Source organism: Diachasmimorpha longicaudata, chromosome 2, assembly GCF_034640455.1.
Source record: "Diachasmimorpha longicaudata isolate KC_UGA_2023 chromosome 2, iyDiaLong2, whole genome shotgun sequence".
Lineage (NCBI taxonomy): Eukaryota > Metazoa > Arthropoda > Insecta > Hymenoptera > Braconidae > Diachasmimorpha > Diachasmimorpha longicaudata.
The window spans coordinates 8,503,255-8,527,281 of record NC_087226.1 but is presented as its reverse complement, the minus strand read 5'-3'; the positions used below and the strand labels follow the sequence as shown (position 1 = coordinate 8,527,281).

Sequence of the window (24,027 nt, the reverse complement as noted above, 5' to 3'; positions counted from 1 at the left end):
CACTGCCTCGTAAAGACCATCCGTCATGTCATTCTCCACACACCCGTCTCTAGGTCCTCAACCCATCACCTCTCAACCACTGTCCATATTCTATTTATCTGATTCTCCTTGTGTCTTATTCTTTTTTTTTATTTTCAGTCTTGTATGTGCTATTCCTCGCTCACAGGATCATTCTGCGGTTGGTGATATTGTTTAGTGCTAACGCACGACTGCTATAGTCAAACTAAAGCCCATGCTATATTTCTTTATTTAATACTGGTAGTATAACGCCTTGATGGCACTCTGTTTTATTTGCACCGCTGAGTCAGCCTCTGGAGGTACAGTGATGATAGCACGAGGGATTCTTCTCACTGCATGAACACTTTTTACTTACATAAGGGCTCTTACATTTATTGTGAATATCATTTTATTATTTATGTCGTTATGATGGACAATCGTTGAGTCGTAGGAGAAGCGAATTTAGATTTTTATAGAGAAATCGGGACGATGATTCTTGTGGTAAAAATATAATTTTGCACATCATATTTCCTTCAGACAACCACATGTCCAAATTCTCAGTCGAGAACTAGTTTTAAATTCTTGTTAGGAGAATGTTTGACTGGCAGAACTATATTTTTCTCTCAGTGTAGCCCTTATTTACCAAGAAGACGCTCTTCATGACTTTAGCAAACAAGAAAATAAATGCTCTAGTCTCGCAGAAGTGGGAGTTCCTACTTAGATCGTGTATTTTTCTCTCACCTGTCATATCTCCTCAAATCGCCAATCACAGAAATTCCCGTCGTCTCAATGTTTTCCCGAATCATTTCCCTCTGGTTTAAATTATCTCTAAAAACACCAGAGTCGGGTTTTATGGTACCCAATGCCCCATCGCTGCAATGCAAACCAATAAAATTTCAAAATCATAACGCAGCTACGGAGCTTTTCATCTCCTCCATATCCCTTCACGTTTCCTCCTGCTTTCTCTGGTGGTTTCATCGAGCTGAAAAGGAAAAAATATATTCCACGTCCTCACCCCTTCAAACAAAAAGCCCATAGTGATGAAATTGTTTGCATTTATCTGGCGTATTTTTTTTATGATATTTATTTCACTTCCAACGTCTTACTACAAGTGGTCCTGTCACTCACAGCAGATGCTACCAAAAACGAAATGCGAATTCCGTGAAGGGTGAAGGGAAAAAAAATAAAAACACATAACTCGAGTTTCGAAGGCATAAAACGCACGTTAGTGTAGGTTTTAGAGGAAAAAAAGGGGGCGGAGGAACCATTGGGTAAAAGTCGACTTGACGGTCTTTTTGCTCCCCGGCTGGGTAAAGGGGGAAGGGGTAATACAAACTGAAATTTACTCAGCGGTGAAAACGTTATGGGTTTATCAATATTTGCTGGATATATATTAAACTTTGATAATTCCGTTAAAAGCATTTTCTATACCAATATTGAGTACATTGATCAGTATATATTTTGTACTATCGAATTCATGGGCTCATTCGAGGATAACTAACAGCAGGGCTGAACATAAATCTCAGATTTCGATTTTTATTAGATATCATGTAAAAAGTCCTATCAATCGTAACAGATTTTACCGTAGACAAGAGCTTCTCTCCACGATTATCTAACACATGTGATTTTTTACCAATTTTTTCGCCACGTAAGACAACAGATTGAGAAATACTGATATTATCCCGAAAAACCATGACAACTCCCAGAGCAGGGGAGGCGTTAACAACTGAGGGAGTGATAAACCCAGGAGGGTAGTGAAATAAATATTATATGCGTTTGGAAATAAAATAGAATAGTCTGTTCGAGAGGAAAAAACTAGAGAGTTGGTTGATGTAAAGGGCAGTTGGATCACATAAAGCCTGGAAGAAGAGTCGTACACGAATGCCACGACGTGCAATAAGTTATTGCCGTGGCTACTAACGCGGCGTATAAGACACGCGAGAAAGGGGGTGTTAACGGGCCGCCGTGAAAATCGAATGTGAAAAGGAAATTAGCTTCCGTGGTGAGCCACCGAGTATAAAGATAAAAGAAAGAATGGGAATGAACTGTGAAAAAAAAAGGTGAAACAACGGGTGGAGAATGGGTGGAGGGAAGAGATATGAGAAAAGTTTGATGTTTGAACTCTATGGCGATGTGAGATGATGAAGAAGGAAGGAATATGAGAAGTAAAAAAGACGCCTTTCTATAATAAATAAGCGGTGAAAATGGCGGAGGATAAGTCGGGTCAAAGTTTATTCCTAGCATAAGCTCCAGGGATTTTTATCCATGGTGAAAAGAAGTCATTTTAGGATGGAATGGTAGAGGGGAAGGGGGAGGGGTAGTGGTGGAGAGGGAGGGAAATAGAGGGAGATGAAAACCGATCGCGCTTTAGCCTCTTTACAGCCTAGAATGCAAATGACGCTCGTATCCGGGCGCTTGGCTCTTTGCTTCCTGGACACGAGTCCCTCTTTTGCTTCTTCACTTCCTTGCAGAAGTGGAGGGACAAGTAGAGACAACAGGATGGAAAAAAAAGGGGTGGGTGATGGTTTAAAATCCAAGTTGAACGAGCAACGAAGCCTTTTGGCCTCTCCGATGTCTAACCCTCCTTGGTACACTCGCTTAACTACCCGGCCAGAAATAATAAAATGCAGATTCGCTTCGGATCTTTTTCGGCTTTCAACGAAAAAAAAAGGAAGGGGGGGAGGGAGTTCTTCGATACAAAACTCCCTGAATATGCCCTCTGTCAACCGAGCACTTGCGGAAGCTTTGGCATTTTTAAGCAGTTCAACTTTTTTACGGCTACGAGTGCTTTCGTCAGTCGGGGTAGGCACTTGTTTTTTAACGAGCATATTTTTTTTTTCAAATTGTCGGCTGTCAGTCCTTCTCCTTCAGTTACCGGCCATTCCATCATTTGTAGAATATCCATGACCAGATTCTTTGTCATTGATTCAATAAACAATTTATCTTACTGAATCATTCAACATGCGAGATTTCACAGTTTAATATCTCTTGACTATAATTAAGATATTAAACAATGGAGAAATTAGACTGAAGGCTATTAGTCAAAATGAGGTTTGTTAATTATTAGAAAATGAATGTGTGGGTGACCCTGACCTACAACCGAAATCACTCGTTAATAATAACTAATTACTTTTATCAGTACAGCATCAAATAATTCTGGGCATTTCTAATTGCCTGAGGAATTATGATTTGAACGCCTACAATTATTCCTCCGGTGAGCAGCTCCACCAATCGCCCTATTGAATTTGTCAACAAAATAACCTGAAGTAATGATCCCTTTATCATATTTTCTTTATTCCACATGATCTGACTGTACGAGTTCCCGCAATAAAAACGCATAGCAAAGCCTGGGGTTATTAGCACTGATATTTTATTCATAAAGCACCTTGTATGTGTCCTCAAGCGCCTAGTTACCGCAGTGAGCACTCTTCCCTTTCACCAGAGAGAGAGAGAGTGCGTGAAAAATAAAAAAAATACAAAAACGTGCAAGCTACTAAATAAAACATCCATATACACTCTACGTGCTCATAAATTTGAACCCACGTCTGATAGATTTACAAGTCGCTCCCCCATACCCTACGCTTTACACCCCCTTTACCAAACTGATATTTAAATTAGTACAACTTCAGCGGAGGTAGTTACTTTGAAAGCCAAAAAGCTCAGGGAGGGAAAGTCTATACAGGAGGAAATATTCTCATCGTTGAAGTTTCTCCACCGGTACTTTCGTCATCCTCCTTCCACCTTTGTTAGTTCCAAGTCATCCCTCTATCTTCATTCCATGGGTAGCGGAAAGTTTCAGGACTTGGAAAAGTGTAATCCATTAACCCGGAAAAGCCACAGGCATTGGACCGACTCTAGTTTAAATCCCCGGTTAAAACGTATAGAAGACAAATTAAATCAACTTCATGTTCCTGAGATTTTCTGGGCAATTGGGTTACATATAATCAGTTAAATCAATAATTACAACTGGAGTAGCCGATAATCTTTGGAACTCACCGTTAGCATGTGCTCAATGACGGATTCATGCTTTTTAACTCTATGCAAAAATCTGAGATGTGCACGATGCAAAGCACCTCCAATAGTCAAGGGAAATCATTAATAATTTCACTGCAGCATGATGCACTCTGTAAGGGTGTAACGCACCTTCGATAGCCCACTGGCCCACTTGCCTGGTAACACCGGCTATGGGGAGAATGCGGAAATAAAGAAGAGAAGAATGTGAACTGAAGGACTTTGCGTATGATGGATGTTTGCACTGGAGCGTGCATGTGAGAGTGGGGTGAGGAGGTGAATTGAAAAGACGTGGAGATGAAGAAAAGACGAGGAAGTGCAAGGGTACGCAACCCTTTCTCCACTTGCGTTTTTTTCCATCATGCAAACGGCTTGACTACGCAGAGGGTGTAAATAATGAACGAAGGGATGATATGCACTTTCCGGGTAGTGGGGTCGCATCAGTAGGTCAATATCTCACTTGAGGAATATGGAGAATGCTGAAATGAATGGATTTATGGAAATCTCATGCCCGTATCGTTAATAACTCGGTTTTTATTGACGAGATCCTACTGAAGTGGTGAATAGGAGAAATCATGAAGTCAATCATTCAAAGAATTCCTCAAGTTTGCGTCATATAATGATGAGGAAAAAAAATTTATGGCTGAAATACAGAAACAGCATTCGCTCTGATTGAATTACCCTGAGAGTATCCTTTAATCCTTTTTTATTATTCACGACGAAAAAAATTGAAACGCGGGCCAGACAGCGATACCCAAAAGATCGAATCTCTCGTAAATCTACGGGTAACGGTGTGATCGCATAACGACGTCGCGGATGCGACGTTTTACGACTCTATTTTCGATGCAACGTTGGGAGGAACTTTACGCGCTGAATATGCTAAAATCGGTGAGTATTGGTGGAAAAGTTTCGCTGCAGAGGGAGAATTTGCCGGAGAATGCAAATACGGAATTCATCGGCCTCAACCATCGGTCTAATGACGATCTGAATATACACCGCTTGAGGGCGCAAATCGCTTGAACCAATTTTCTTCGTTTATTTGCAGATTTTTTTTTTACTAACTTCTTTTCCATTCTTTTGTTCGTTTCGCTTGCCCTTCATCGAGCTGAGAATTCTCAAATGTTCGGATACATACCGAAGCCACCATTCGAATGCAAAGCGAGTCGTATCACTTTGGGATGGGTTTAAAGGCAAATGGATTTCTCTGTTCTCTCTCTAGCGAATCATCCCTCGACGTACATTTGCAGGACTGTTTTCCTCCCTCTTCTCCACCCCATAACTATTCGGTGTTGGCTATTGCTTGAATAATGAACGACTTACCGTAGCAATTCACAACAAATATTTCCAATTCATTTTTAATTAAATTGGGGAGTGAACATAATATTGGTATATGTCGTTGGATACATTTTACCAATGAATGTAGAATCGTGAAGAGAGATGTTTATTGTTGACATGCGATGGACTGTCGGGAAAAAATTGAAATCCATAGATTATTATTTGATGGACATAAACATTGAGTTTGTAAACGTCTCTCTAAACATAAATGTCTAAATAGCAAATCACCACTCGATAAGAAAATATTATTGATCATGCATAACCCCATATATTCTGGTCAGTTATGGCCAATGATGCTCGCATTTTAATGTTCACTGTCAGGCCTAAAAATTATAAAAAATCTGACAATAGCAGAAGCCAATAAATAAATAATTTATCTGCACTCAGTTTTTATGAGTTCAAGCTGTATATAAACCGGGGGATAAGCAAAAAATATTCATTTCCATCTGACCGTAGACCAAAGGCTTAGAAAAATGTTGTTGTTACGGCTGGCACTGATTGTGCCGCTGGTGCAAGTAGCACCATTTATTATGCCAAGTCTAAGTGACATGTGGAAACTAGCAAAGCTTGGATTTGAAATCGGAAGTAAGATAAAAAAAGGTTACGATTTTTACGAAGGACTCACGAAGGATAAGGACGCGAAAATAGATAAAGTATTGGAGCAAGTCGCTGAAATATCCAACAAAATTGATGGATTCGAATCACGATTGGATCAGAGATTGGACGCTATAGTGGAAACTTTGGTCTCCAGAATTACACTTATTGGAAAGCTTGATAATTCATTCCTCGAGCTGCACAAGCTCATCGTAGACGTTGATCAGCTCTGGGATAATTATATGAAGTACTCGAAGGATCGCAAAGAATTCCATAGCAGTACACTCAAGGCTTTCATCAGGTCGGCGACCGGCGATCAGCAAGGTGGTCTTCAGAAAAACCTCAACCAGATACACCGATTACTTGTTCCGCTCAGAACGCAACATATCAGGGACAGTTTATTCCTAACTATGTTGAAGTACGAACGGGTAAGTTGTCGATTGTTTCAATTTTATTATATTAAAAGACCAAATAAACCAGCTTAATCAAAATCTTGCAGGAAACCGCGTTGACATCTTGTGATGAAGGCATGTCACATGCTCAAGCAATTCACCAAATTTATTATAGCGTTGCCATCACCGAATTACGAGGTTTCGTCATGGCTGCCTGGGCTTATGGATTAAAACCAAGATATGAGAAAGGTATCATTCGAAATTTGAAAAAGTTGTTGCTGGTATGAGTATAGGAGTCGGGTAGTTATGATTTCTGACTATTTAGGAAAGTACACTGGCGAAGTGAACGCGATTGAGGCGCGATTTGCATTGAGGGCGCGAGACTATATGGTGGCTGCCAAAGAAGCCATGTCGGTAGCTTCAAACAGACTTCGCGTCTGTGATCCTAAGGCTGGGCATAAAAAAGGTGACTTTCATAATTATGAGTTGATCAATTTGTGTTGATATTGGCGGTTTTCAGGATTAACGTTTGTGGAACTGGAGGAAGCCTTCCAAACCTATATAATTAATGAAGCAGATATACATCCTAGCGATTCGTGTAAAGCCACTTGTGGTACGATAGGGCATCAAACATACCGCAGAAAGACAGATAGCTACAAGAATTATAATTATGACAGACCTTGCTGGGGTACTATTCGGGATTGCAGATATGGAGGAGGAAAAATGACGACTTGCGATACGGTAAATGAAAAATACTTACCTCGCTACCATACGCATTACAATGGGAATAATATGTTTGGATTTTTTTCAGAAAGGGGAAAGGAACAACTCGAAAAGATATTACTGGTTCAAGGACGATGAAGGAACAGTTTATGGAGATAATTCTGCTGGTTGCCCTGGGCAAACGAATTGGCCCAAGGGATGGACTCGTGGGTTCTACAGATGTGACTATTGTATTTGCACATGTGAAAATGATAAATCTTTCAATCGCGCTAAAACGGGCGTCAGTCTTCGTCCTTCAGTGAGCGACACCCGCAACAATATGTTAATAATTCATTTATCGAACGTTAGAAATTTTATCGTTGATATTATTTGCTAAAGGAATTTTTTTTCTTTAGGGTAGTCACGGGTGTCAGACTAGTTCAAGTAGGCAAGATTATTCAAATTCAAGTTCGCGAAGGAAAACTCCAACCGGAAGGATCAATTTTGAAAAACACTGATCGATGGGTGCCACTTGAAGAGTTGGAATATGCTTATCTGAAGCCTTCAAGTTCATTTTATTTGAAGAGGGGCAACAGAAAAGACATGCTAGTCCAGGGAAAAGATTTTGAATACATCAGGACTGACGTGAAAACAATAAATTTGGATGATGTTTCAGCGCCAGCAGGCCAGGTCGTCGTCGGTAAGAGAATTACATTTGTAAGGATGTCAATATTCGATGCAAGTATTTACCAATAAAATTTCAGGTGTTCGACTTCAACATTTGAAAGCCACGAAGGAAACAAAAGATAATCCGCTTCGTCTTGAGGTTTTGGGGGCGCCATATGATTATCTGACTGGAAAATTAAAGATTTCATGGAGCCAACCAGCTAGATGGGTTGGTGTGGAGCAGAAACAGAGGTACATCATGCAGTGAAAAAATATTGTAAAATATATTTAAATGTTGATGTAATTTTCAGAGTCAAGGTCAAGTTCAGCGAACCAGATGACCCGACCAAACATGCACTAAATGTGCCAACGCTAGCGTCAAATCTCCACGTAATTTTCCAAGAATCAGACGGTAAGAAGGACGCAGGACAATGTACAATCCCATTCTGGGATATACAAGAAGTAGTGACAACACCCAGTGCTGCACTCCAAGGAATTGGTATTTTCCACAAAGGGCATAGAGATGGGCTTTATGGAGGATACCTTGCGTTGCGGCTACTCTCACTTAATATTGCCGATAATCTTAATACCACATTGCCACCAGAGCTGAAAAAGTCTTATCAACAGATTCATACCTCTCCTCCGTATGCACCAACGAGAAACCTTTGAAGTTCTCAAAATTATGCAATGTATGGTAAAGAATTATATCCTGAGCATTGTTAATTTTTGAAAAGTAATGAAAACTTATTCGATTACTGAATTTTTCACTGTTGTTAGATAATTTACCTTCGACCCCCAAATTTTCACCTAATCATATATTTCGAAGCTGTATAATACTCATCAAACTTCGCTTACTAACATTCTATTACATGTTATTCACTCAACGGAGTTTGTTTTCTTGCGAATTGACTGGCCATAATCGCTAAATATATTCTGATCATCCATGGAGAGAAATTCAAACTAAAAATTATGCAAACTCCAAACGTAAAAATGACGTTTTAAGGAAATCTGTAAGTGAAATAAAGTTGATTAACAGTATGATGCGGAACTGAGGTTGTACGCTTCATAAACAATTATCCACTTGTCTGATAACTCAAGCCCTGAGGACAAATTCTTATGTTCCGTAATTTTTGCCAAACTGTGGGGATGATTTTAAAAATGGTGATGGAAAAAATACTGCCCGTAGCTATAGAGTTTCAAATCGTTATAGATTAACAAAATTTCTCTATCCGTAATTCATCATTATCCATTTTACTGATGAACCATTGGCAGACATAACTGAGATTTCTCTAAGCGAATCCTATATTATATTTTTTGTCAAAAAAATGTTCTTATAAAATAGCCAATAATATTAATACCATATGCATCTTTTAAATCTGCTGTCTCGAAGTTGTTTTGGCAATAATCAAGTTAATGCAAATGACTTTGGCCGAATTACATGGTAGACATATTTTCTCAAAATAATACAAAACAAGATATGCAAGTTGTCAACATTCTGGATCATACGGGTTGGTTTATGGGGTACACTTTTGACGAGTAGAAGAATATTGTACAGTATTGTATTGTACAGTATATCATTCCTAGGTCACATCTGTAAATTTTCGTGTTAATCTTCTACAAATAGTCATATATTATTGCTCCAGTAGCTCATCCGACACTCAATGAACATTTAATGTTTAAGGTTGAAGAGAAAAAATACCTTTTACTCCATTTCATTAAATTTTTGGGGTGCTACAAGCCTATGATCCGTGATTCTCAGTTGAGAAATCCCATATTGACAATATTTTTCAGTGCGAGCTAAAAAAATGACATGGATACGAGGCCTACCAGAGTTTCATGGATGATATCAGCAAAAGAATAGCCAAAATATTGAGTCAAATCTCGAAATGTCTAGTTTCATCGAAGGATTTGAATCTCGATTACATCATTATTTATTTAATACTATGGGTTTGAGTACTATGATACAATCAGGCCAATATCTCCCATTCTTTGATGCAGAATTGTGAGGAATCCTGAATTACAAATGAAATATAGAGTCTTTTATTTTGAAAAGATGTTAAACACTGTATAGAACACCCTTGAAAATAAAGAGAACCTAATTTGAAATCAATTGATTACTGGACGAAGGAGGCTTTAGTTTCCAATCAATCATTTGTTTAACAGTATGCTGGATCCATATTTTTACCGCTTTAGGTATAATTCATATCGGGACAAGTGATATAACAAGAAGAATATTGCCTCCGATCACATTCCCGATAACATGTCCACATCTTGCATTTGGTGTTTCCAAGTGGGGCTGGTAAACGGATTTCTGAATGAATATGACCTTGTCAAGATTACGTATCACATATATTTGCTCAAAATTATAGATGCAACAATATATGCAAGTTATTATCATTGTACACCGTAGCAGGTTGCTTATATGGTGCGTTATGTAATAAATTGTTCGTAATCACTTCTCGACACAGAAAGATTAGTTGATGTTCATATCTGTACGAACGGAAAAAAAATTTATTTTAGCGCATTATGAGAGGGGTGAAGGGTTTATTGAGCTCTAGGGGATGACATTAGACAGAATGAACCTTCACTTGATGGAAAAAATTGAATTACAAAAAGCCGATTTGCCTATCAAAAAAATCTCGAATCAATTCTCAGGTTGGGGATCTTAAACGTGCAAGAAAATCGCCGCAAATTTCAGGAATCGGCAATTTTTTTTTGGGTAAACAAACGAGTGATAATAAGAATAATATTTTGATATTTACGCTCTTGCGGATTCATAAAATTGCCCGGAATAAAATATTCATAACTTTTCGAAAATATCGCAGTCCCGGAAGTAGATATACATTCCGACGATTCCTGTAGGGACACGGGCGGAGATATAGGGCGAACGTCATTTTGAAAGTCTGTTGGCGACTATCATGACTACAACTATATAAGAAACTGCATGGGTGATGTCGTAGATAGTAGACAGGGGGAGAGGAAAGATGAGAGTTTGTACCTCGGTAATTATACCATATTCCATTTTTTGGTGAAATGCAACCAATCTCATTATCAAATTTGAGATATTCCAATATATAGAATATCTAGGGTTGATTTCTAGCCGACTTTACGCAAGTCAATACTCTCATCTATTTCACTCATAACTTCACAAGAAAATTTATGTTTGCTGTTTTCATTTAAATAGTGCAGTTAATTCGCCACTTGCGTTACTCTTGAGAACAAGCAAAGAAAATCGTTGTTGGATATTTCCTCAGAATTTTCCAAGATGATAGAATAATAAAGAAAATATTTTTCTCCATTTCATTAAAAATTTTGAATGTCCTAAGCCTATGATCTATGATTCTCAATGTAGAATTCCCGTATTCACAATATTTCTCCGTGCAAACTAGACAAGTGATAAGGATGCCAATAGAGTATACGTACTGATGAGTTATTGATATGTGTTTATTTACGCGGTATCGGATATATAAAAATGTTTGAAAAAAATAAAGACCAGTATGGATATATTTATGTACTGATAGGCCTGATCTGTTTGTATAAATAACAAGCTCAATGCAGTAGCAGTATCAGAGTTGCATTGTTTCCAGCCAATCTTGAAAAATAAAAATCTACCAACATGTTGCTACTACGCTTCATGTTGATTGTGCCTCTAGCACACGTTGAGCTATTCTTAATGCCAAGTCTAACTGACTTATGGAACCTCGCAAAACTTGGATGGAAAATTGGAACAAAAATCAAAGAAGGATACGATACCTACGAGAAGCTCATGGAAGATCCCACCGATGATACCAACGAAAAAATAGACAAAGTAATGAGTCACGTAGTGGAAATATCCGGCAAAATTGAAGGGTTTGAATCGCGATTGGATCAACGATTAGACAGTATAGTGGAATCGTTGGTTAACAGAATTACACTTGTCCAAAAACTTGACACGTCGTTCCTCGAATTGCACAAAACTATTGTGGCCATTGACAATATGTGGGAAAACTATCTTAAGTATTCGAAGAACCGCCGAAATTTCAACAGAGAGACGATCATTGATTTTATATCTTGGTCGACTGGACCCCAGCATGGCGGTCTGCAGGCGTTGCTCAGTCAAATGCATCGATTGGTTGTCCCACTCAGGACCGCAAATCTGAGAGAAAGTTTACTAATGACGATGTTGAAACATGAACTCGTAAGTTATAAGTTTAATCTCTACATCACAGACCACATTTGGAAAAATTACACAAATGAACATTATCATAGGAAGTTCAATTGATAAGCTGCGATGAAGGGGTCTCACATCAGTCGGTCATTTTCCAAATCTATTACACCGTGGCTCTTACCGAATTACGAGGATTTACCATGACTGCCTATTCTTATGGATTAAAACCAGTATACAAAAAAGGTAGCGTTGAAACAACCCCTGATGACCAAGAATATGCATTTCACCTCTAAATTATGATTTTCATTGTCCTAGGCAAATACATCGCCGAAGTAGATGAGATGCGGGCGCGATTCACAATGAGGACACGCGATTATTTATTGGCTACGAAAGAGGCAATGCAAGTTGCTTCAAAGAGGATTCGTCGGTGTGACCCTAAGGGGGGATTTAAGAGAGGTAGAAACCGCTGTTATCTTGTTATAGACAATTGATAACCTCATGTACTTACAGGACAAAGTTTTGCGGAGATGGAGGAACTCTTCCAAACGTATGTCGTTAATGAAGCAGATATACATCATGGTAACTCCTGCAAAAAGACATGTGAAACAATGAAAAAAACTACGTTCCTAAGGGCTACCGACAAAGCTAGTAAATACGATTATTCCAGGCCTTGCAGAGGTGATATTATAGGTTGTAGATTTGGAGGTGGAAAAATGACACTTTGTACAGGGGTAATTATTCCAAACTATTACATCTTACAATTTGAAGATACCGATATTGTAAGCATTATATTACGCATTCACAACACAAACGTTTAGTTATCTGCAAAATTCGATGAACCTCAATGCATTTTGTCATTGGGATGTTGCGAATTCATTTGCTGTAATTTCATATTGAATATTGCTTTCGTCAGAAAACATAATTTTACTGTGTATCATGTTGTTTCAGATAAGTAACGAATAATTATCCGATATTTTTCTCAGGAGTTCCCAAGACGGTATGAATGGTTCAAGGAATCCAATGGAGCTGTTAAAGGAGACAACAGTAATGGTTGTCCTAACAAACTCTACTACCCAAGTGGATGGAAGCGCGGATTTTATAAATGCGACTATTGTGTATGCACCTGTGAGGCCAACAGAGCAAATAGTAAAGCAAAAAGGGCTATCAGTTTCCGCAACGTACAAGTGAATATCCACCAGAACATGTTAGTTATTTTTTCATTATTAAATACTGATGAAACCCTTAATCTTAATGGATTTCAAGACTCATGAGATGTTCTTAGGGCGGTTACGGGTGTGAGAATAGTTCAACACGATGGAATGATTCATCTTCAACTTCAAGAAGGGCGAATTGAAGCGGGGGGTATGATTCAGAAGAACAGTCAACGGTGGCTGCCCATCGAAAAATTGCGATATGAGGCGGCCGGTGACGCTGGAAGATACTGGATAGATTACACAAGAGTGAGAAAGGATCTGATGAAAGTAGGGGTAGATTTCGATTTTATCACTGGTTCATCGAGATCAATAAATTTGGACGATGTTGAGGCTCCAAAAGGGCACGTTGTTGTGGGTAAGTTTCGTTGAAATTCAACAGTTGGATACTATTTATTGCGTAATTCATTACCGGCGTTACAGGTGCTCGATTTAACCGTCCAAAAGGTGAGAAAGACGATTCGGACAATCCGATACGTCTTGAAATTCTGTACAAGCGTGTTGACTATGTGAATGGCAAACTATCGCATTCAAATTCAGATAATCCCCAATGGATGGGTGTAGACAGCAAACAATCAAGGTACATCATTTTCTGATGAAAAATGGAACAGTTTAGTTTAATCTTTAACTGTGGTATGATTTTAGTCGAACACGAGTCAAGTTTGACGCACCAGATAATCCTCTCAAGCATAATCTGAATTTGCCAACGCTGAAACCGAATCTTTACATTGAGTTCCGAGAATCAGATACAAAGAAGGACGCTGGACAAAGCACGATTCCATTCTGGGATATCCAAGAAGTAGTCACGACGCCTGCTTTTCCACTTTCAGGCATTGGTATATTCCATAAAGGCCACAGAGATGGACTTTATGGAGGATACCTTGCATTGCGCCTACTCTCTTTCGACTTCGCGCATAACCTCAATACTACAATGCCAGATGATATACAAAAAGCATACAAGGAAATTTATGCCGAACCCGTCTATACCCCAACGGGTGTCTTGTGAGGTCTGAGTTTTGATTGTTCGGCTGAGTTTTCAAAATCCTGAAAAATTAGGACGATATTCGTAGGCCGAAATCTGTATACCAACGACATAATTATTTGTTCACTACTATAGGCTTGAGAACTATGATACGATCAAGTCAATATTTCCCATTCTTTGATGCAAAGTTGTGAGCAATCCTGGCTTATAAATTAACTATAGAATCGCTTATTTTGAAAATATGTTAAACACTGTATGGAACACCCTTGAAAATAAAGAGAATCTAATTTGAAATCAATTGATCACTGGACGAAGGAGGCTTTAATTTACAATCAATCATTTGTCTAAGACTGTGTTGAATTCATATTTTTACCGCTTTTGGTATAATTCATATCGGACAAGTGATATAACAAGAAGAATATTGCCTCCGATCACATTCCTGATAACATATGCACATCTTCCATTTGTCGTTTCCAAGTGGGGCTGGTGAACAGATTTTTGAATGACTATGGCCTTGTCAAAATTACGAACCACACATATTTGCTGAAAATTATAGACGTAACAATACATGCAAGTTATTATCATTGCGCACTTGGAGGAAGGTTTTATTGGGGTCTAGGGGATGGCATTAGGCAGAATAAATCTTCACTTAATGAGCAAAATCGAATTTGACAAAAGTCGATTTGTCTATTGAAGAAATCCCGAATCCATCTTCAGGCTGGGGGTCTCAAACGTACGACAAGATTGTCACAGACTTCAGGCAATATTTTTTTATGTCAACAAGCGAGCAATAATAATGTCACACAGTTCAGAAGTTGACAGCTTGATAATACTTCGATATTTACGCTCTTTCGGATTCATAAAAATGCCCGAAATAAAAAATGGATCATTTTCTGAAAACATTTATGTGTTAGCGTCTCCTTGATCGATCTGTATAAATAAACGGCGCAATGTATGGAGCACTGCAGTTCCTTCAATTCCACTCTGATAATTAGGATCTTGCAAAATGTTACTGTTAAAGCTCGTGTTAATCATGCCTCTTGTGCATGTGGAACTCATCATGATGCCAAGTCTAACTGACTTATGGAATATTGCAAAATATACGTATAAAGTTGGAAGCGCAATAAAAGCAGGATACAGTGCCTACAAAAGCTTCAAAGATGATACCAGCGAGAGAATAGATAAAATATTGAATCATGTAGTTGAAATATCTAGCCAAATTGAAGGATTTGAAACGCGATTGGATCAAAGATTGGATACTATGGTGGAGTCCTTGGTGGCAAGAATTACACTTGTTCAGAAACTTGATTCGACATTCCTCGAATTGCACAAAACTATTGTAGCCATCGATACTATGTGGGATAACTATCTCAAGTATTCACGGAAACGTCGGACTTACAACAATAATACGATAAAAGCTTTCATCGTCACAGCGACTGGACCACAGCAAGGTGGTTTGCAGGATTTGATCAGTCAAATGCATCGTTTGATTGTCCCGCTCAGGACAGCAAATATAAGGGAAAGCTTGTTCATGACCATGTTGAAGCACGAGCGTGTAAGTACCAAATTTATTCCATAAGTTATGTTCTATAAGCGAATAAATTCACCAATCAAACATCACCACAGGAATCTCAACTGGTTATCTGTGATGAAGGTCTATCCAATCAAGAAACAATTTATCAAATCTATTACACTGTTGCCCTTACCGAATTGCGAGGATTTGCTATGACTGGATATGCTTATGGATTACGGCCAATATACGAAACAGGTATTGCTGAATACACAGCCATCAAGCGTACAATTTTCTGCTGCGATTCATTTAAAAATTATTTTCTTCGCGCTAGGGTCCTATGAAGCAGAAGTGGATAGTATGCAAGCATCGTTTACAATGCGAACACGAGATTATATATTGGCTACTAAAGAAGCAATGAAAATAGCTTCAAATAAAATTCGCCGCTGTGATCCTAAGGACGGATATAAGAGAGGTACATCTAGCTGTTAACAGTCAAGCCTCCACTCCTAACTTTTCATACTTTCAGGAGTAAGTTTTGTAGAATTTGAGGAACTCTTTCAAACGTACGTCGTCGCCGAAGCAGATATCCATCCTGACGATTCGTGTAGGGACACATGTGGAACAATAGGGCGAACGACATTTTTAAGATCTATTGGCGATTATCTTGACTACGACTATACAAGAAACTGCATGGGTGATGTCGTAGATTGTAGATATGGAGGAGGAAAGATGAAAGTTTGTACAGCGGTAATTATATCATATTCACTTTTTTGGGAAAATGAAACCAATGTCATTAGATTAGCTAGGGTATTCTCATGTATTTCATTATTGGATATTTTCCTTAGAATTTTCCAAGGCGATATGATTGGTTCAAAGAATCTGATGGAACGCTCAACGGAGATAACAGTGGTGGTTGCCCCAGGCGAATCTACGAACCAACAGGATGGATTCGCGGATTTTACAGATGTGATTATTGTGTCTGCACCTGCGAAGCCAATAGAGCAAATTCTAAAGCAAAAAGGGCCATCAGTTTTATTCCCGCTCAATCCCGTGTCATGCTGCACATGTTAGTGGTGCTTAATAGATAGTAACTAATTATTTATTTCATTAGATTGTATGGTAATGCTTTGCGGCGCATCATGTGCTTAAGAAGTTCCTTTCCCCCACATTGCGATAAAAAATACTGTTCGACACTCGGGACAGTAATTTAGCTATATATTATTAACAACAAGTACAGTTTGGATATATACCTGCGACAGGGGATGTAGGATCGTGTGATTGACAGCTCATGGCTTTACCTTTAGCTATTAACTTTACAGTTATCATCTCCTTGTCGTACTCTTATCGATATGTATATTTTTTCTGCAAATGTAAGACGAAAACGATGTTCTTAGGGTCATTACTGGCATTAGACTAGTTCAAGACTTAGGAATGATTCATCTGCAAATTCAAGAAGGGCGAATTCGACCTGGAGGTCTTATTGAAAAGGGCAGTCAACAATGGTTACCTATCCCGAAATTGCGATATGAGCAAGCTGGTTATTTTGGAAGATATTGGATAGACTATCCATCGAGAAGCGAACGATTGAGAAGACGGGTGGACTTTGATTTCATCAGAGGTGCAGAAAGAGCAATAAATTTGGATGACATCATGGCACCAGAAGGTCACGTCGTTATAGGTGAGTTTCACGTAATTTGAAAATCTGAATAATACAATTGACAAACTTATTAATCATATTTCAGGGGTTCGATTTAGCCACCTAAAAGACCCAAAAATTGAAACCGATAATCCGATTCGTCTCGAAATTCTGCATAGGGGATTTGACTATTATAATGGGAAGTTATCATATTACATTGAGGATGAAGCCAAATGGAAGGGTATAGACGGCCATCAAAAGAGGTATATCATTGGTTGATAGAACGTTCAGAAGCTGAAGTTAATCTAAAATGACGGTGCATTTTTTACTAGGACACTAATCAAGTTTGAGAAGCCCGACATTCCCATGAAGCATAAACTGAATGTGCCTACAGTGCAACCAAATCTTTTCGTTAAGTTCCGAGAGACAGACACGAAGAAGGATGCTGGACAAAGCACTATTCCATTTTGGGATATACAGGAAGTGGTGACGGATCCACCTTTTGCCCTTTCAGGTGTTGGTCTATTACACAAAGGACATAGAGATGGATTTTACGGAGGATACATGGCATTGCGTCTCCTCACTTTTGATTTCTCTTATAAGCTTAATGCTACGCTGCCAGATAATGTGCAGAAATCATATCAGCAACTTTATAAGAAACCCCTCTACTCACCAACTGGTGTCTTGTGAAATGTTTATAATCAGGTTCATGAAACGTTATTCTCCTCGTACAAAATGCCAATGCCGATGGAAGATTTTGTAATGAGATGCATTTTTATTTAACTGATGTATTGAGAATAATAATAACTATCAATTTACTTATTGTGTATTGAATTTATTATAGCCAATGCGATGTGTACGATTTAATCTGACATTATCCGCCTTGATTTTTATAACAAAACCATCCGTTAAAATCAAATCAGAGTTTCGAGTGCTCTAGAATATATAAAATTTCACGAGAATTACAAGAGGACATCTACCTATTATTTTTTTTTATTAGTTTATGCTCATGACTGTTTCGCTTTGATCTCCTAATGCCCCAGAAATCATTACTGAAAGCACTTAAATCATGTTTGGAAGAAGTGTTTGTAGTGATGATGGCGGTTATGTATCATGGCCCCGAAAGCCTCAAAGCTAAGATGTTGGTAATGATCTCTCTCATCGTCCAAAATTCGATAGAAATTACGATGTTTGTAATTGGGCCAGAACATACTCATGACGATTTGAAAAAAACAAGAGCATTAAAAAAATAACTTTTTAATACCAATGACATATTCGTATTAAACTAATTCGTATTATGACTAAATCGTGGCAATTATTACTTGATTGGTAATGATGCATTCCAACTTTGGTTTTTAATTGTAATCGACGGCAATGGACTGCCATAATATTAAAAGGATATTTTCGACGACCTTGTGGATATAATGGATGTCAAAGTTTCAAATTATTTACTGCCTGCTATAACTTCTTGTTAATAGGGCGATGATAAAACAATTTGGCGCTGCTTAACGAAATATAAATGATTTCCAAGATTTTTCATTGGTAATTGGATTTCCACTATTAAAAAAAAATAATTATCGATCACCAATCAATTTGGAGTTAATATAAATACCCACATTGATCCAGAGAAAATTGTATTGTTATCACTTCATTCGTGAAGTGACAGCCCGGCAAAATGTTGCTATTGACGTTGGCGGTGCTATCGTTAGGTTCTCAAGTCAATGGTATTCTCCCAATATTACTTGGAGTCGGGATTCCACAAAATCTGCAGAATTTATGGAGAGTCGCCGAATTCGTACATGCATTGGGGGGTAAAGTAAAAGACAGTTATGACGTCTATGATGCAAGTACAGACGATACCGATAAGAAAATAGACAAAATATTGAGCGAAGTGAGTGCAGTATCCGCCCAGATTGGAGGATTTGAATCACGTCTTAACCGCCGATTGGACGTTATGATGGAATCCTTGTTCTCCCGACTTACGCTCACTGAGAAATTAAATGCCGCAATTGCTGATGTGCATAAAAATATTGTGATGGTTGATGGACTGTGGGAGAATTACCTCGCGTATTCCAAGAATTTGTCGATTTATCACAATAATACGATAAAGGCATTCATAGATACAGCGATTGGAATGCATGGTGGTCTCCAAAGTTGGCTCACTCAAATTTATGGAGTGTTTATCCCAGGCAGAACAGGACCTGTTATGGAGAGTTTGTTCTTAATACGTCAGCAGATTGAAAAAGTAAGTCAACTGTTCAATAATTTAAAAAATCCTATACCACCGAAATTGAAGAATGAAAAATTGTCACAGGAATTTGCATTGATGAACTGCGATGAAGGCCTTTCACCTCAGCTACAACTCTACCAATTGTATGATATGGCTGCTCTTACTGAATTAAGAGGATACATCATGGGTGCCTCAGCATATGGATTACAGGCAAGGTTCGATAAAGGTATATAGAGGTTTATGAATTTGAAAGAATAAATAACGCGAGATGAAATTAATTCAGAATGAAGTGTTATTTTGAACGTAAGAAAAATTAACAGTGTAAAAATTCTCACGTGCTAATTTATTTCTATCCAGTCAAGTATACGGCAGAAGTGGATATAATTGAGAGTCGATTCATATCGAGAACCAAGGATTATATGTTATCTGTGAAAGCCGCAATGAATACGTCTTCCAATATCATTCGCCGTTGTGATCCCAAGGGCGGACATAAAGAAGGTAATTATTAGATATATATCGAAATTATCAGGAAAGGGTCCAAGGAGACAGGCGATATGCATATACTATTCAAAACGTAGTGTCACATGCTGCGAGAAGGAGCATTAGGTGGCGACGTCGAAGACTGACAATTTCACTCAGACAAGTTTTACCAGTTACTTTTTTTTTCAGATATTAAAGTCGCTTCCACTAACTTACGACATTTTCAGGTCAAACATATGCCGAAATGCGCCGACTCTTCCAAACTTATCTCGTCAATGAAGCAGACATGAATTCTGCTGACGCCTGTCAGTACGATTGCACTATGCAGCCCGACACAACAAATCTAAGGAGGGTAAATTATGCAGAGACATACAGGGACCAACCTGATTGCAATGGTATCATTACAAAATGCGCTCCTGCGACTAGAGAAATAGATATTTGTATTCTGGTAGTTACAAAATACTCTCATTTGTCATCATAGAAACATGATGAGAGGGCTGATTTTTTAACATTTTTTCCAGGGGGATGGTTATCGAAGGCGATATCAATGGATCAGGGATGCTGATGGAAATGTCTGGGGGAATGATACCGAATGTCACGGCACCAAGAGGACACTGTCATCATGGAGACGTGCGTTCGTCTTCTGTGATTATTGTCTTTGTACCTGTGAAGCTACCAGGAAAGGAAACCCAACACAAGGGATCATCAATTTTCTTCCTTCACAGGCAAACATAGATGAGAATATGTAAATAAGACATGTTATGGCTAATCGTAAGTGATTCTGTATTTATTCATTAATTTTGAAATGGGTGATATGTTTCAGGGTGGTCGTGGGCATGAAAATTGTAAAAGAAGATAACGTAATTCATATTCAAATCAGAGAAGGAAAACTTTTAGCAAATGGCCAAATTATGAGGGATAGTGAAAGGTGGGTAGGTGTCAGGCATTTAAAACTTGAGACATCAGGTTCATATACGGACGAAGGAGTGATACTGCAGCAAGGCGTTGATTATGATTCCATTCATCGTGAAGGAAGAAGAGTAAATTTAGATGACGTTGTGGTACCAAAAGGTCACGTTGTCATAGGTAAGATCATATAAAAGCAATAAGACCAATTAAATGATCAGCAATAAAACTTTTTATCAATATAATTTTAGGAGCTCGATTCCAGCATGAACTAGATTCGAAGATTCACGACCATAATCCGATTCGCCTCGAGATTTGGTCTATACCATTTGATTATGCCACGGGAACCTTATCACCAAAAGAATTTGCCAGATGGAGGAGTGGCCAACCTTCACAAAAACGGTAATTTTTTCTGTAAATGCATCAGCAAAAAGAAATGTAATCTTGAATCATTGTCCAATTACCCACAGGGAGTCCGTCAAGTTTGACAAGCCAATGGATCCCCTCCAAAATCCCCAAAATGTGCCATCGACAAAGGCAAATCTCTATGTAGACTTCCAACAAACGAATCCGAAGAAAGATGCTGGTCAAGCTACCATTCCGTTTTGGGATATTCAACCAGTGGTCACGTCACCTAGCTTTCCACTAGAAGGTGTGGGTTTATTCCATAAAGGAGATAAGGAGGGACAGTACGGAGGATATCTCGCATTGCGACTTCACACTTATAATTTTATCGATAAAATTAACAGCAACATATCAGAAACATTGAATAAAAAATACCACGAGGTCCTAGCAAAACTCGTGGGATTCCCAATGGGTATGTTTTAAGTAACACGTGACAAATGATTAAATGTAATTAAATTTTTGTTTTTTCAATTCATTTAAATATGTTCGATAGCCATGTAAAATATGCTGTAAGAAAATACCACAAAGAAAAATCAATAAGAGAGTCCGAATACTGAATCAGTACATCAACTGATGAAAATGAAGCATAAATAAACGTAAGTTCCTCCATTGATTCCAACAATTCCAGTTTTTCTCCACGAAATGACCCTCATTCTGCGTATCAACTACCCTAATGACTGGAAATATGTTTATCCGGTCGAATGAATGTCCTGAGTCATTACCCCTCCGTCTCTTTCTTTATTCAAGGGGCCAAAATCTTCGTGGAATTGGGTCAGCAAAGTCCGGGTAGAAAAAATACTACCGGTGTCCCAGAAACAATAGACAAGAGCAATCGCACGTCACGTGACAAATAACCATGCCCTCGGAGTGAATTGAGGGACAAATTTGGGATGAGACGATAAGGACGTTATCTTACACCTCTTTCCTCCCAGCCACACTGAGTGAAGGCTCCATGTTCCTCCTTGTTTACCCGATTTATTAGGTCTCTTAAGGGGAAAGGTGACTTATAGGAAAAAAACCTACCCCGAGGGTTGAAATATATCTTTGAAGACATCACTACGACTCAAGACGGATCGGGAAACATCCCTGGGGGATTCACCGTCTCCAATTGAATGTCATCGAATTTGTTTTTCTTCCCTTCATTAAGACACTGATAGATACGCACCGAGAACATTTATTAAACCTGTTAAACCAGTCACGAAGTCAATAACAATATTTCAAGGAAATTCATATATACGCTAGGTAGATTTAATATCTTCTACCCTCAACTATCCTTTGCCCCTTTTCATCTATCCATGACCAACACATCCGGTTTAATATTTATCGCGTAATAGAATATGAACCAAGTACGATGGAACTCGCTGGGCGTTTACGCGCTTGGTTAACTCAGGAAGCTCCATGAACATAAACCCGAAAACTAAATCCAGCTAACCAAACTCCAACCAGCTTTTCACGCACAGTATGGCTAGCCCCCCTATACTCTCCAAATGTCAGAGTATATGGTAAACTGAATATCCGTGATTTCGCGAGATATTCTGTGGGCTATCGCTTTTATTAGCCGGCGTTACTGAACCTCAGAACAGATTTTAATTATCGTTAAAAAAATGGGGAAGTGTGGAGCTTCGATATAAACAGAATTGTTCTCCAATTTCATTTACGGCTTTATCGAACATCTTTAAAATTACCAGTGAACCAACGACGATGAAGTTTCTACAAAAACTGAGACACGTAAATGTAAAACAGAAGACCGAAATGCTTTTATAGAGGTTTTGAGGTATCGTACAATCAATAATTGAAATTTTCGAGTGCTAACGATGCACCATAGTATCGAATTCTTTTCATCCTTCTGCCCATAATTTTATTGTTCTTCGGATGAACTCCCTGCATAACACCATCATTCCCGAAATCACATAATCCCTGCTTGCAACGTCATATATCCACATATCCACTCACCATGAAGGAAGTGTATACCACATACATTGCGATGCGTCATAGACTCGTAAACTCCAGCTAGATATTAAACTTTTACAATCCCATGTGCATTGGGCATGGGTTGGACACGAGGTTATGATGATTAGATGTAACTCGATAATACACCAACAGCCTCCCTCCACAAACTCCAAACGTATGAAGCTGGTAGTCGTTAAAAGCTGCCGTTAAATCAGCAGAAAAGCTAAAAATCGTAAAACAACTTCTCTCAACAAAAGATCCTCACATGTATTCACATGAAGATGAAAAAAAATCCAAGTAATGGAATTGATGTTGAGAATCCCACTGAAATACATCATCTACGTTCGGAGGTTTTTTTTTTATTTATTTTATTTTTCACGCATAAAACCACCGAAATGATAAATGCTCTTTTTCATTCCATAGATTACATCCTTTTATTTATCCAAACGATGCTGAAGGAAATGCAATATTTCCCCAAGCGTGACAATGCTTAACACAGTATTTTTATGTTACTCACATAAATGTTAAAGTCAGTCTGGGAATTATATACGCGCGTGTCAAGGCCGTAAACAAATGATATTATCCCAACCCCTGGACTACCACATACACCCCGTTGAAAGCGATTTCTTCGTGTCTACATACGGCATAATAACTCGAGGTATTGTCAAACTGTTACTACCCACTCCGTATTATAACCTTCTACCGGTTAAGATAACACCCAGCTTTCATCTCCGTAATACCAAATACCCATAATAGCAGAACGAAATCACTTCGATTTGTATTTCTTCTTACCCACTAACGTCAAACGATTACGCTGTCTCTGAGAAGTAATCGTGTCCCTAACTATTTCCAGTTATTGGCCTGTAATTT

General features: G+C 38.5%; 3 protein-coding genes and 1 long non-coding RNA gene across 6 annotated transcripts in view; all 4 read left to right on the top strand.

Annotated features, from left to right (window-relative positions):
- The window catches only part of LOC135172726 (uncharacterized), a 152,846-nt gene extending 147,122 nt beyond the window's left edge, over positions 1 to 5,724 (top strand). Inside the window, exon 8 of the long non-coding RNA XR_010301160.1 lies at positions 139 to 5,724. This is a non-coding gene — a long non-coding RNA (uncharacterized LOC135172726). The remainder of the gene's footprint in view (positions 1 to 138) is intronic.
- A 47-nt stretch (positions 5,725 to 5,771) lies between these two features.
- LOC135173010 (uncharacterized) lies at positions 5,772 to 18,004 on the top strand. The gene is made up of 25 exons (XM_064139585.1): positions 5,772 to 6,365; positions 6,437 to 6,578; positions 6,655 to 6,795; positions 6,850 to 7,070; positions 7,141 to 7,373; positions 7,448 to 7,731; positions 7,796 to 7,949; positions 8,009 to 8,363; positions 9,173 to 9,290; positions 9,341 to 9,487; positions 9,592 to 9,644; positions 9,696 to 9,699; positions 9,891 to 9,987; positions 10,067 to 10,122; positions 10,218 to 10,239; positions 10,635 to 10,699; positions 14,516 to 14,611; positions 15,033 to 15,592; positions 15,664 to 15,805; positions 15,882 to 16,022; positions 16,077 to 16,297; positions 16,396 to 16,616; positions 16,945 to 17,228; positions 17,293 to 17,449; positions 17,519 to 18,004. The coding sequence occupies exons 1-25, from the start codon at positions 5,817 to 5,819 to the stop codon at positions 17,874 to 17,876; spliced, it is 4,821 nt and encodes a 1,606-aa protein (XP_063995655.1). The 5' UTR covers positions 5,772 to 5,816; the 3' UTR covers positions 17,877 to 18,004.
- Positions 11,259 to 14,335, top strand: LOC135172687 (uncharacterized). Its single transcript, XM_064138946.1, has 8 exons — positions 11,259 to 11,874; positions 11,946 to 12,087; positions 12,160 to 12,300; positions 12,355 to 12,575; positions 12,828 to 13,048; positions 13,127 to 13,413; positions 13,479 to 13,635; positions 13,701 to 14,335. The coding sequence occupies exons 1-8, from the start codon at positions 11,314 to 11,316 to the stop codon at positions 14,059 to 14,061; spliced, it is 2,091 nt and encodes a 696-aa protein (XP_063995016.1). The 5' UTR covers positions 11,259 to 11,313; the 3' UTR covers positions 14,062 to 14,335.
- Positions 18,005 to 18,526: 522 nt separating the features above from the next.
- On the top strand, positions 18,527 to 21,820 carry LOC135172686 (uncharacterized). 3 transcript variants are annotated; one of them, XM_064138944.1, is made up of 8 exons: positions 18,527 to 19,431; positions 19,501 to 19,642; positions 19,774 to 19,914; positions 20,124 to 20,344; positions 20,418 to 20,641; positions 20,720 to 20,982; positions 21,054 to 21,204; positions 21,273 to 21,820. In XM_064138944.1, exons 1-8 carry the CDS (start codon positions 18,862 to 18,864, stop codon positions 21,628 to 21,630), a joined length of 2,070 nt encoding a protein of 689 aa, XP_063995014.1. In that variant the 5' UTR covers positions 18,527 to 18,861; the 3' UTR covers positions 21,631 to 21,820. The 3 variants fall into 3 exon arrangements, with proteins under 3 accessions (XP_063995014.1, XP_063995013.1, XP_063995012.1); XM_064138943.1 differs by having other exon boundaries at positions 18,527 to 19,642; positions 21,273 to 21,619; positions 21,701 to 21,820; XM_064138942.1 differs by having other exon boundaries at positions 18,527 to 19,642.
- The last annotated feature ends 2,207 nt before the right edge of the window (positions 21,821 to 24,027 follow it).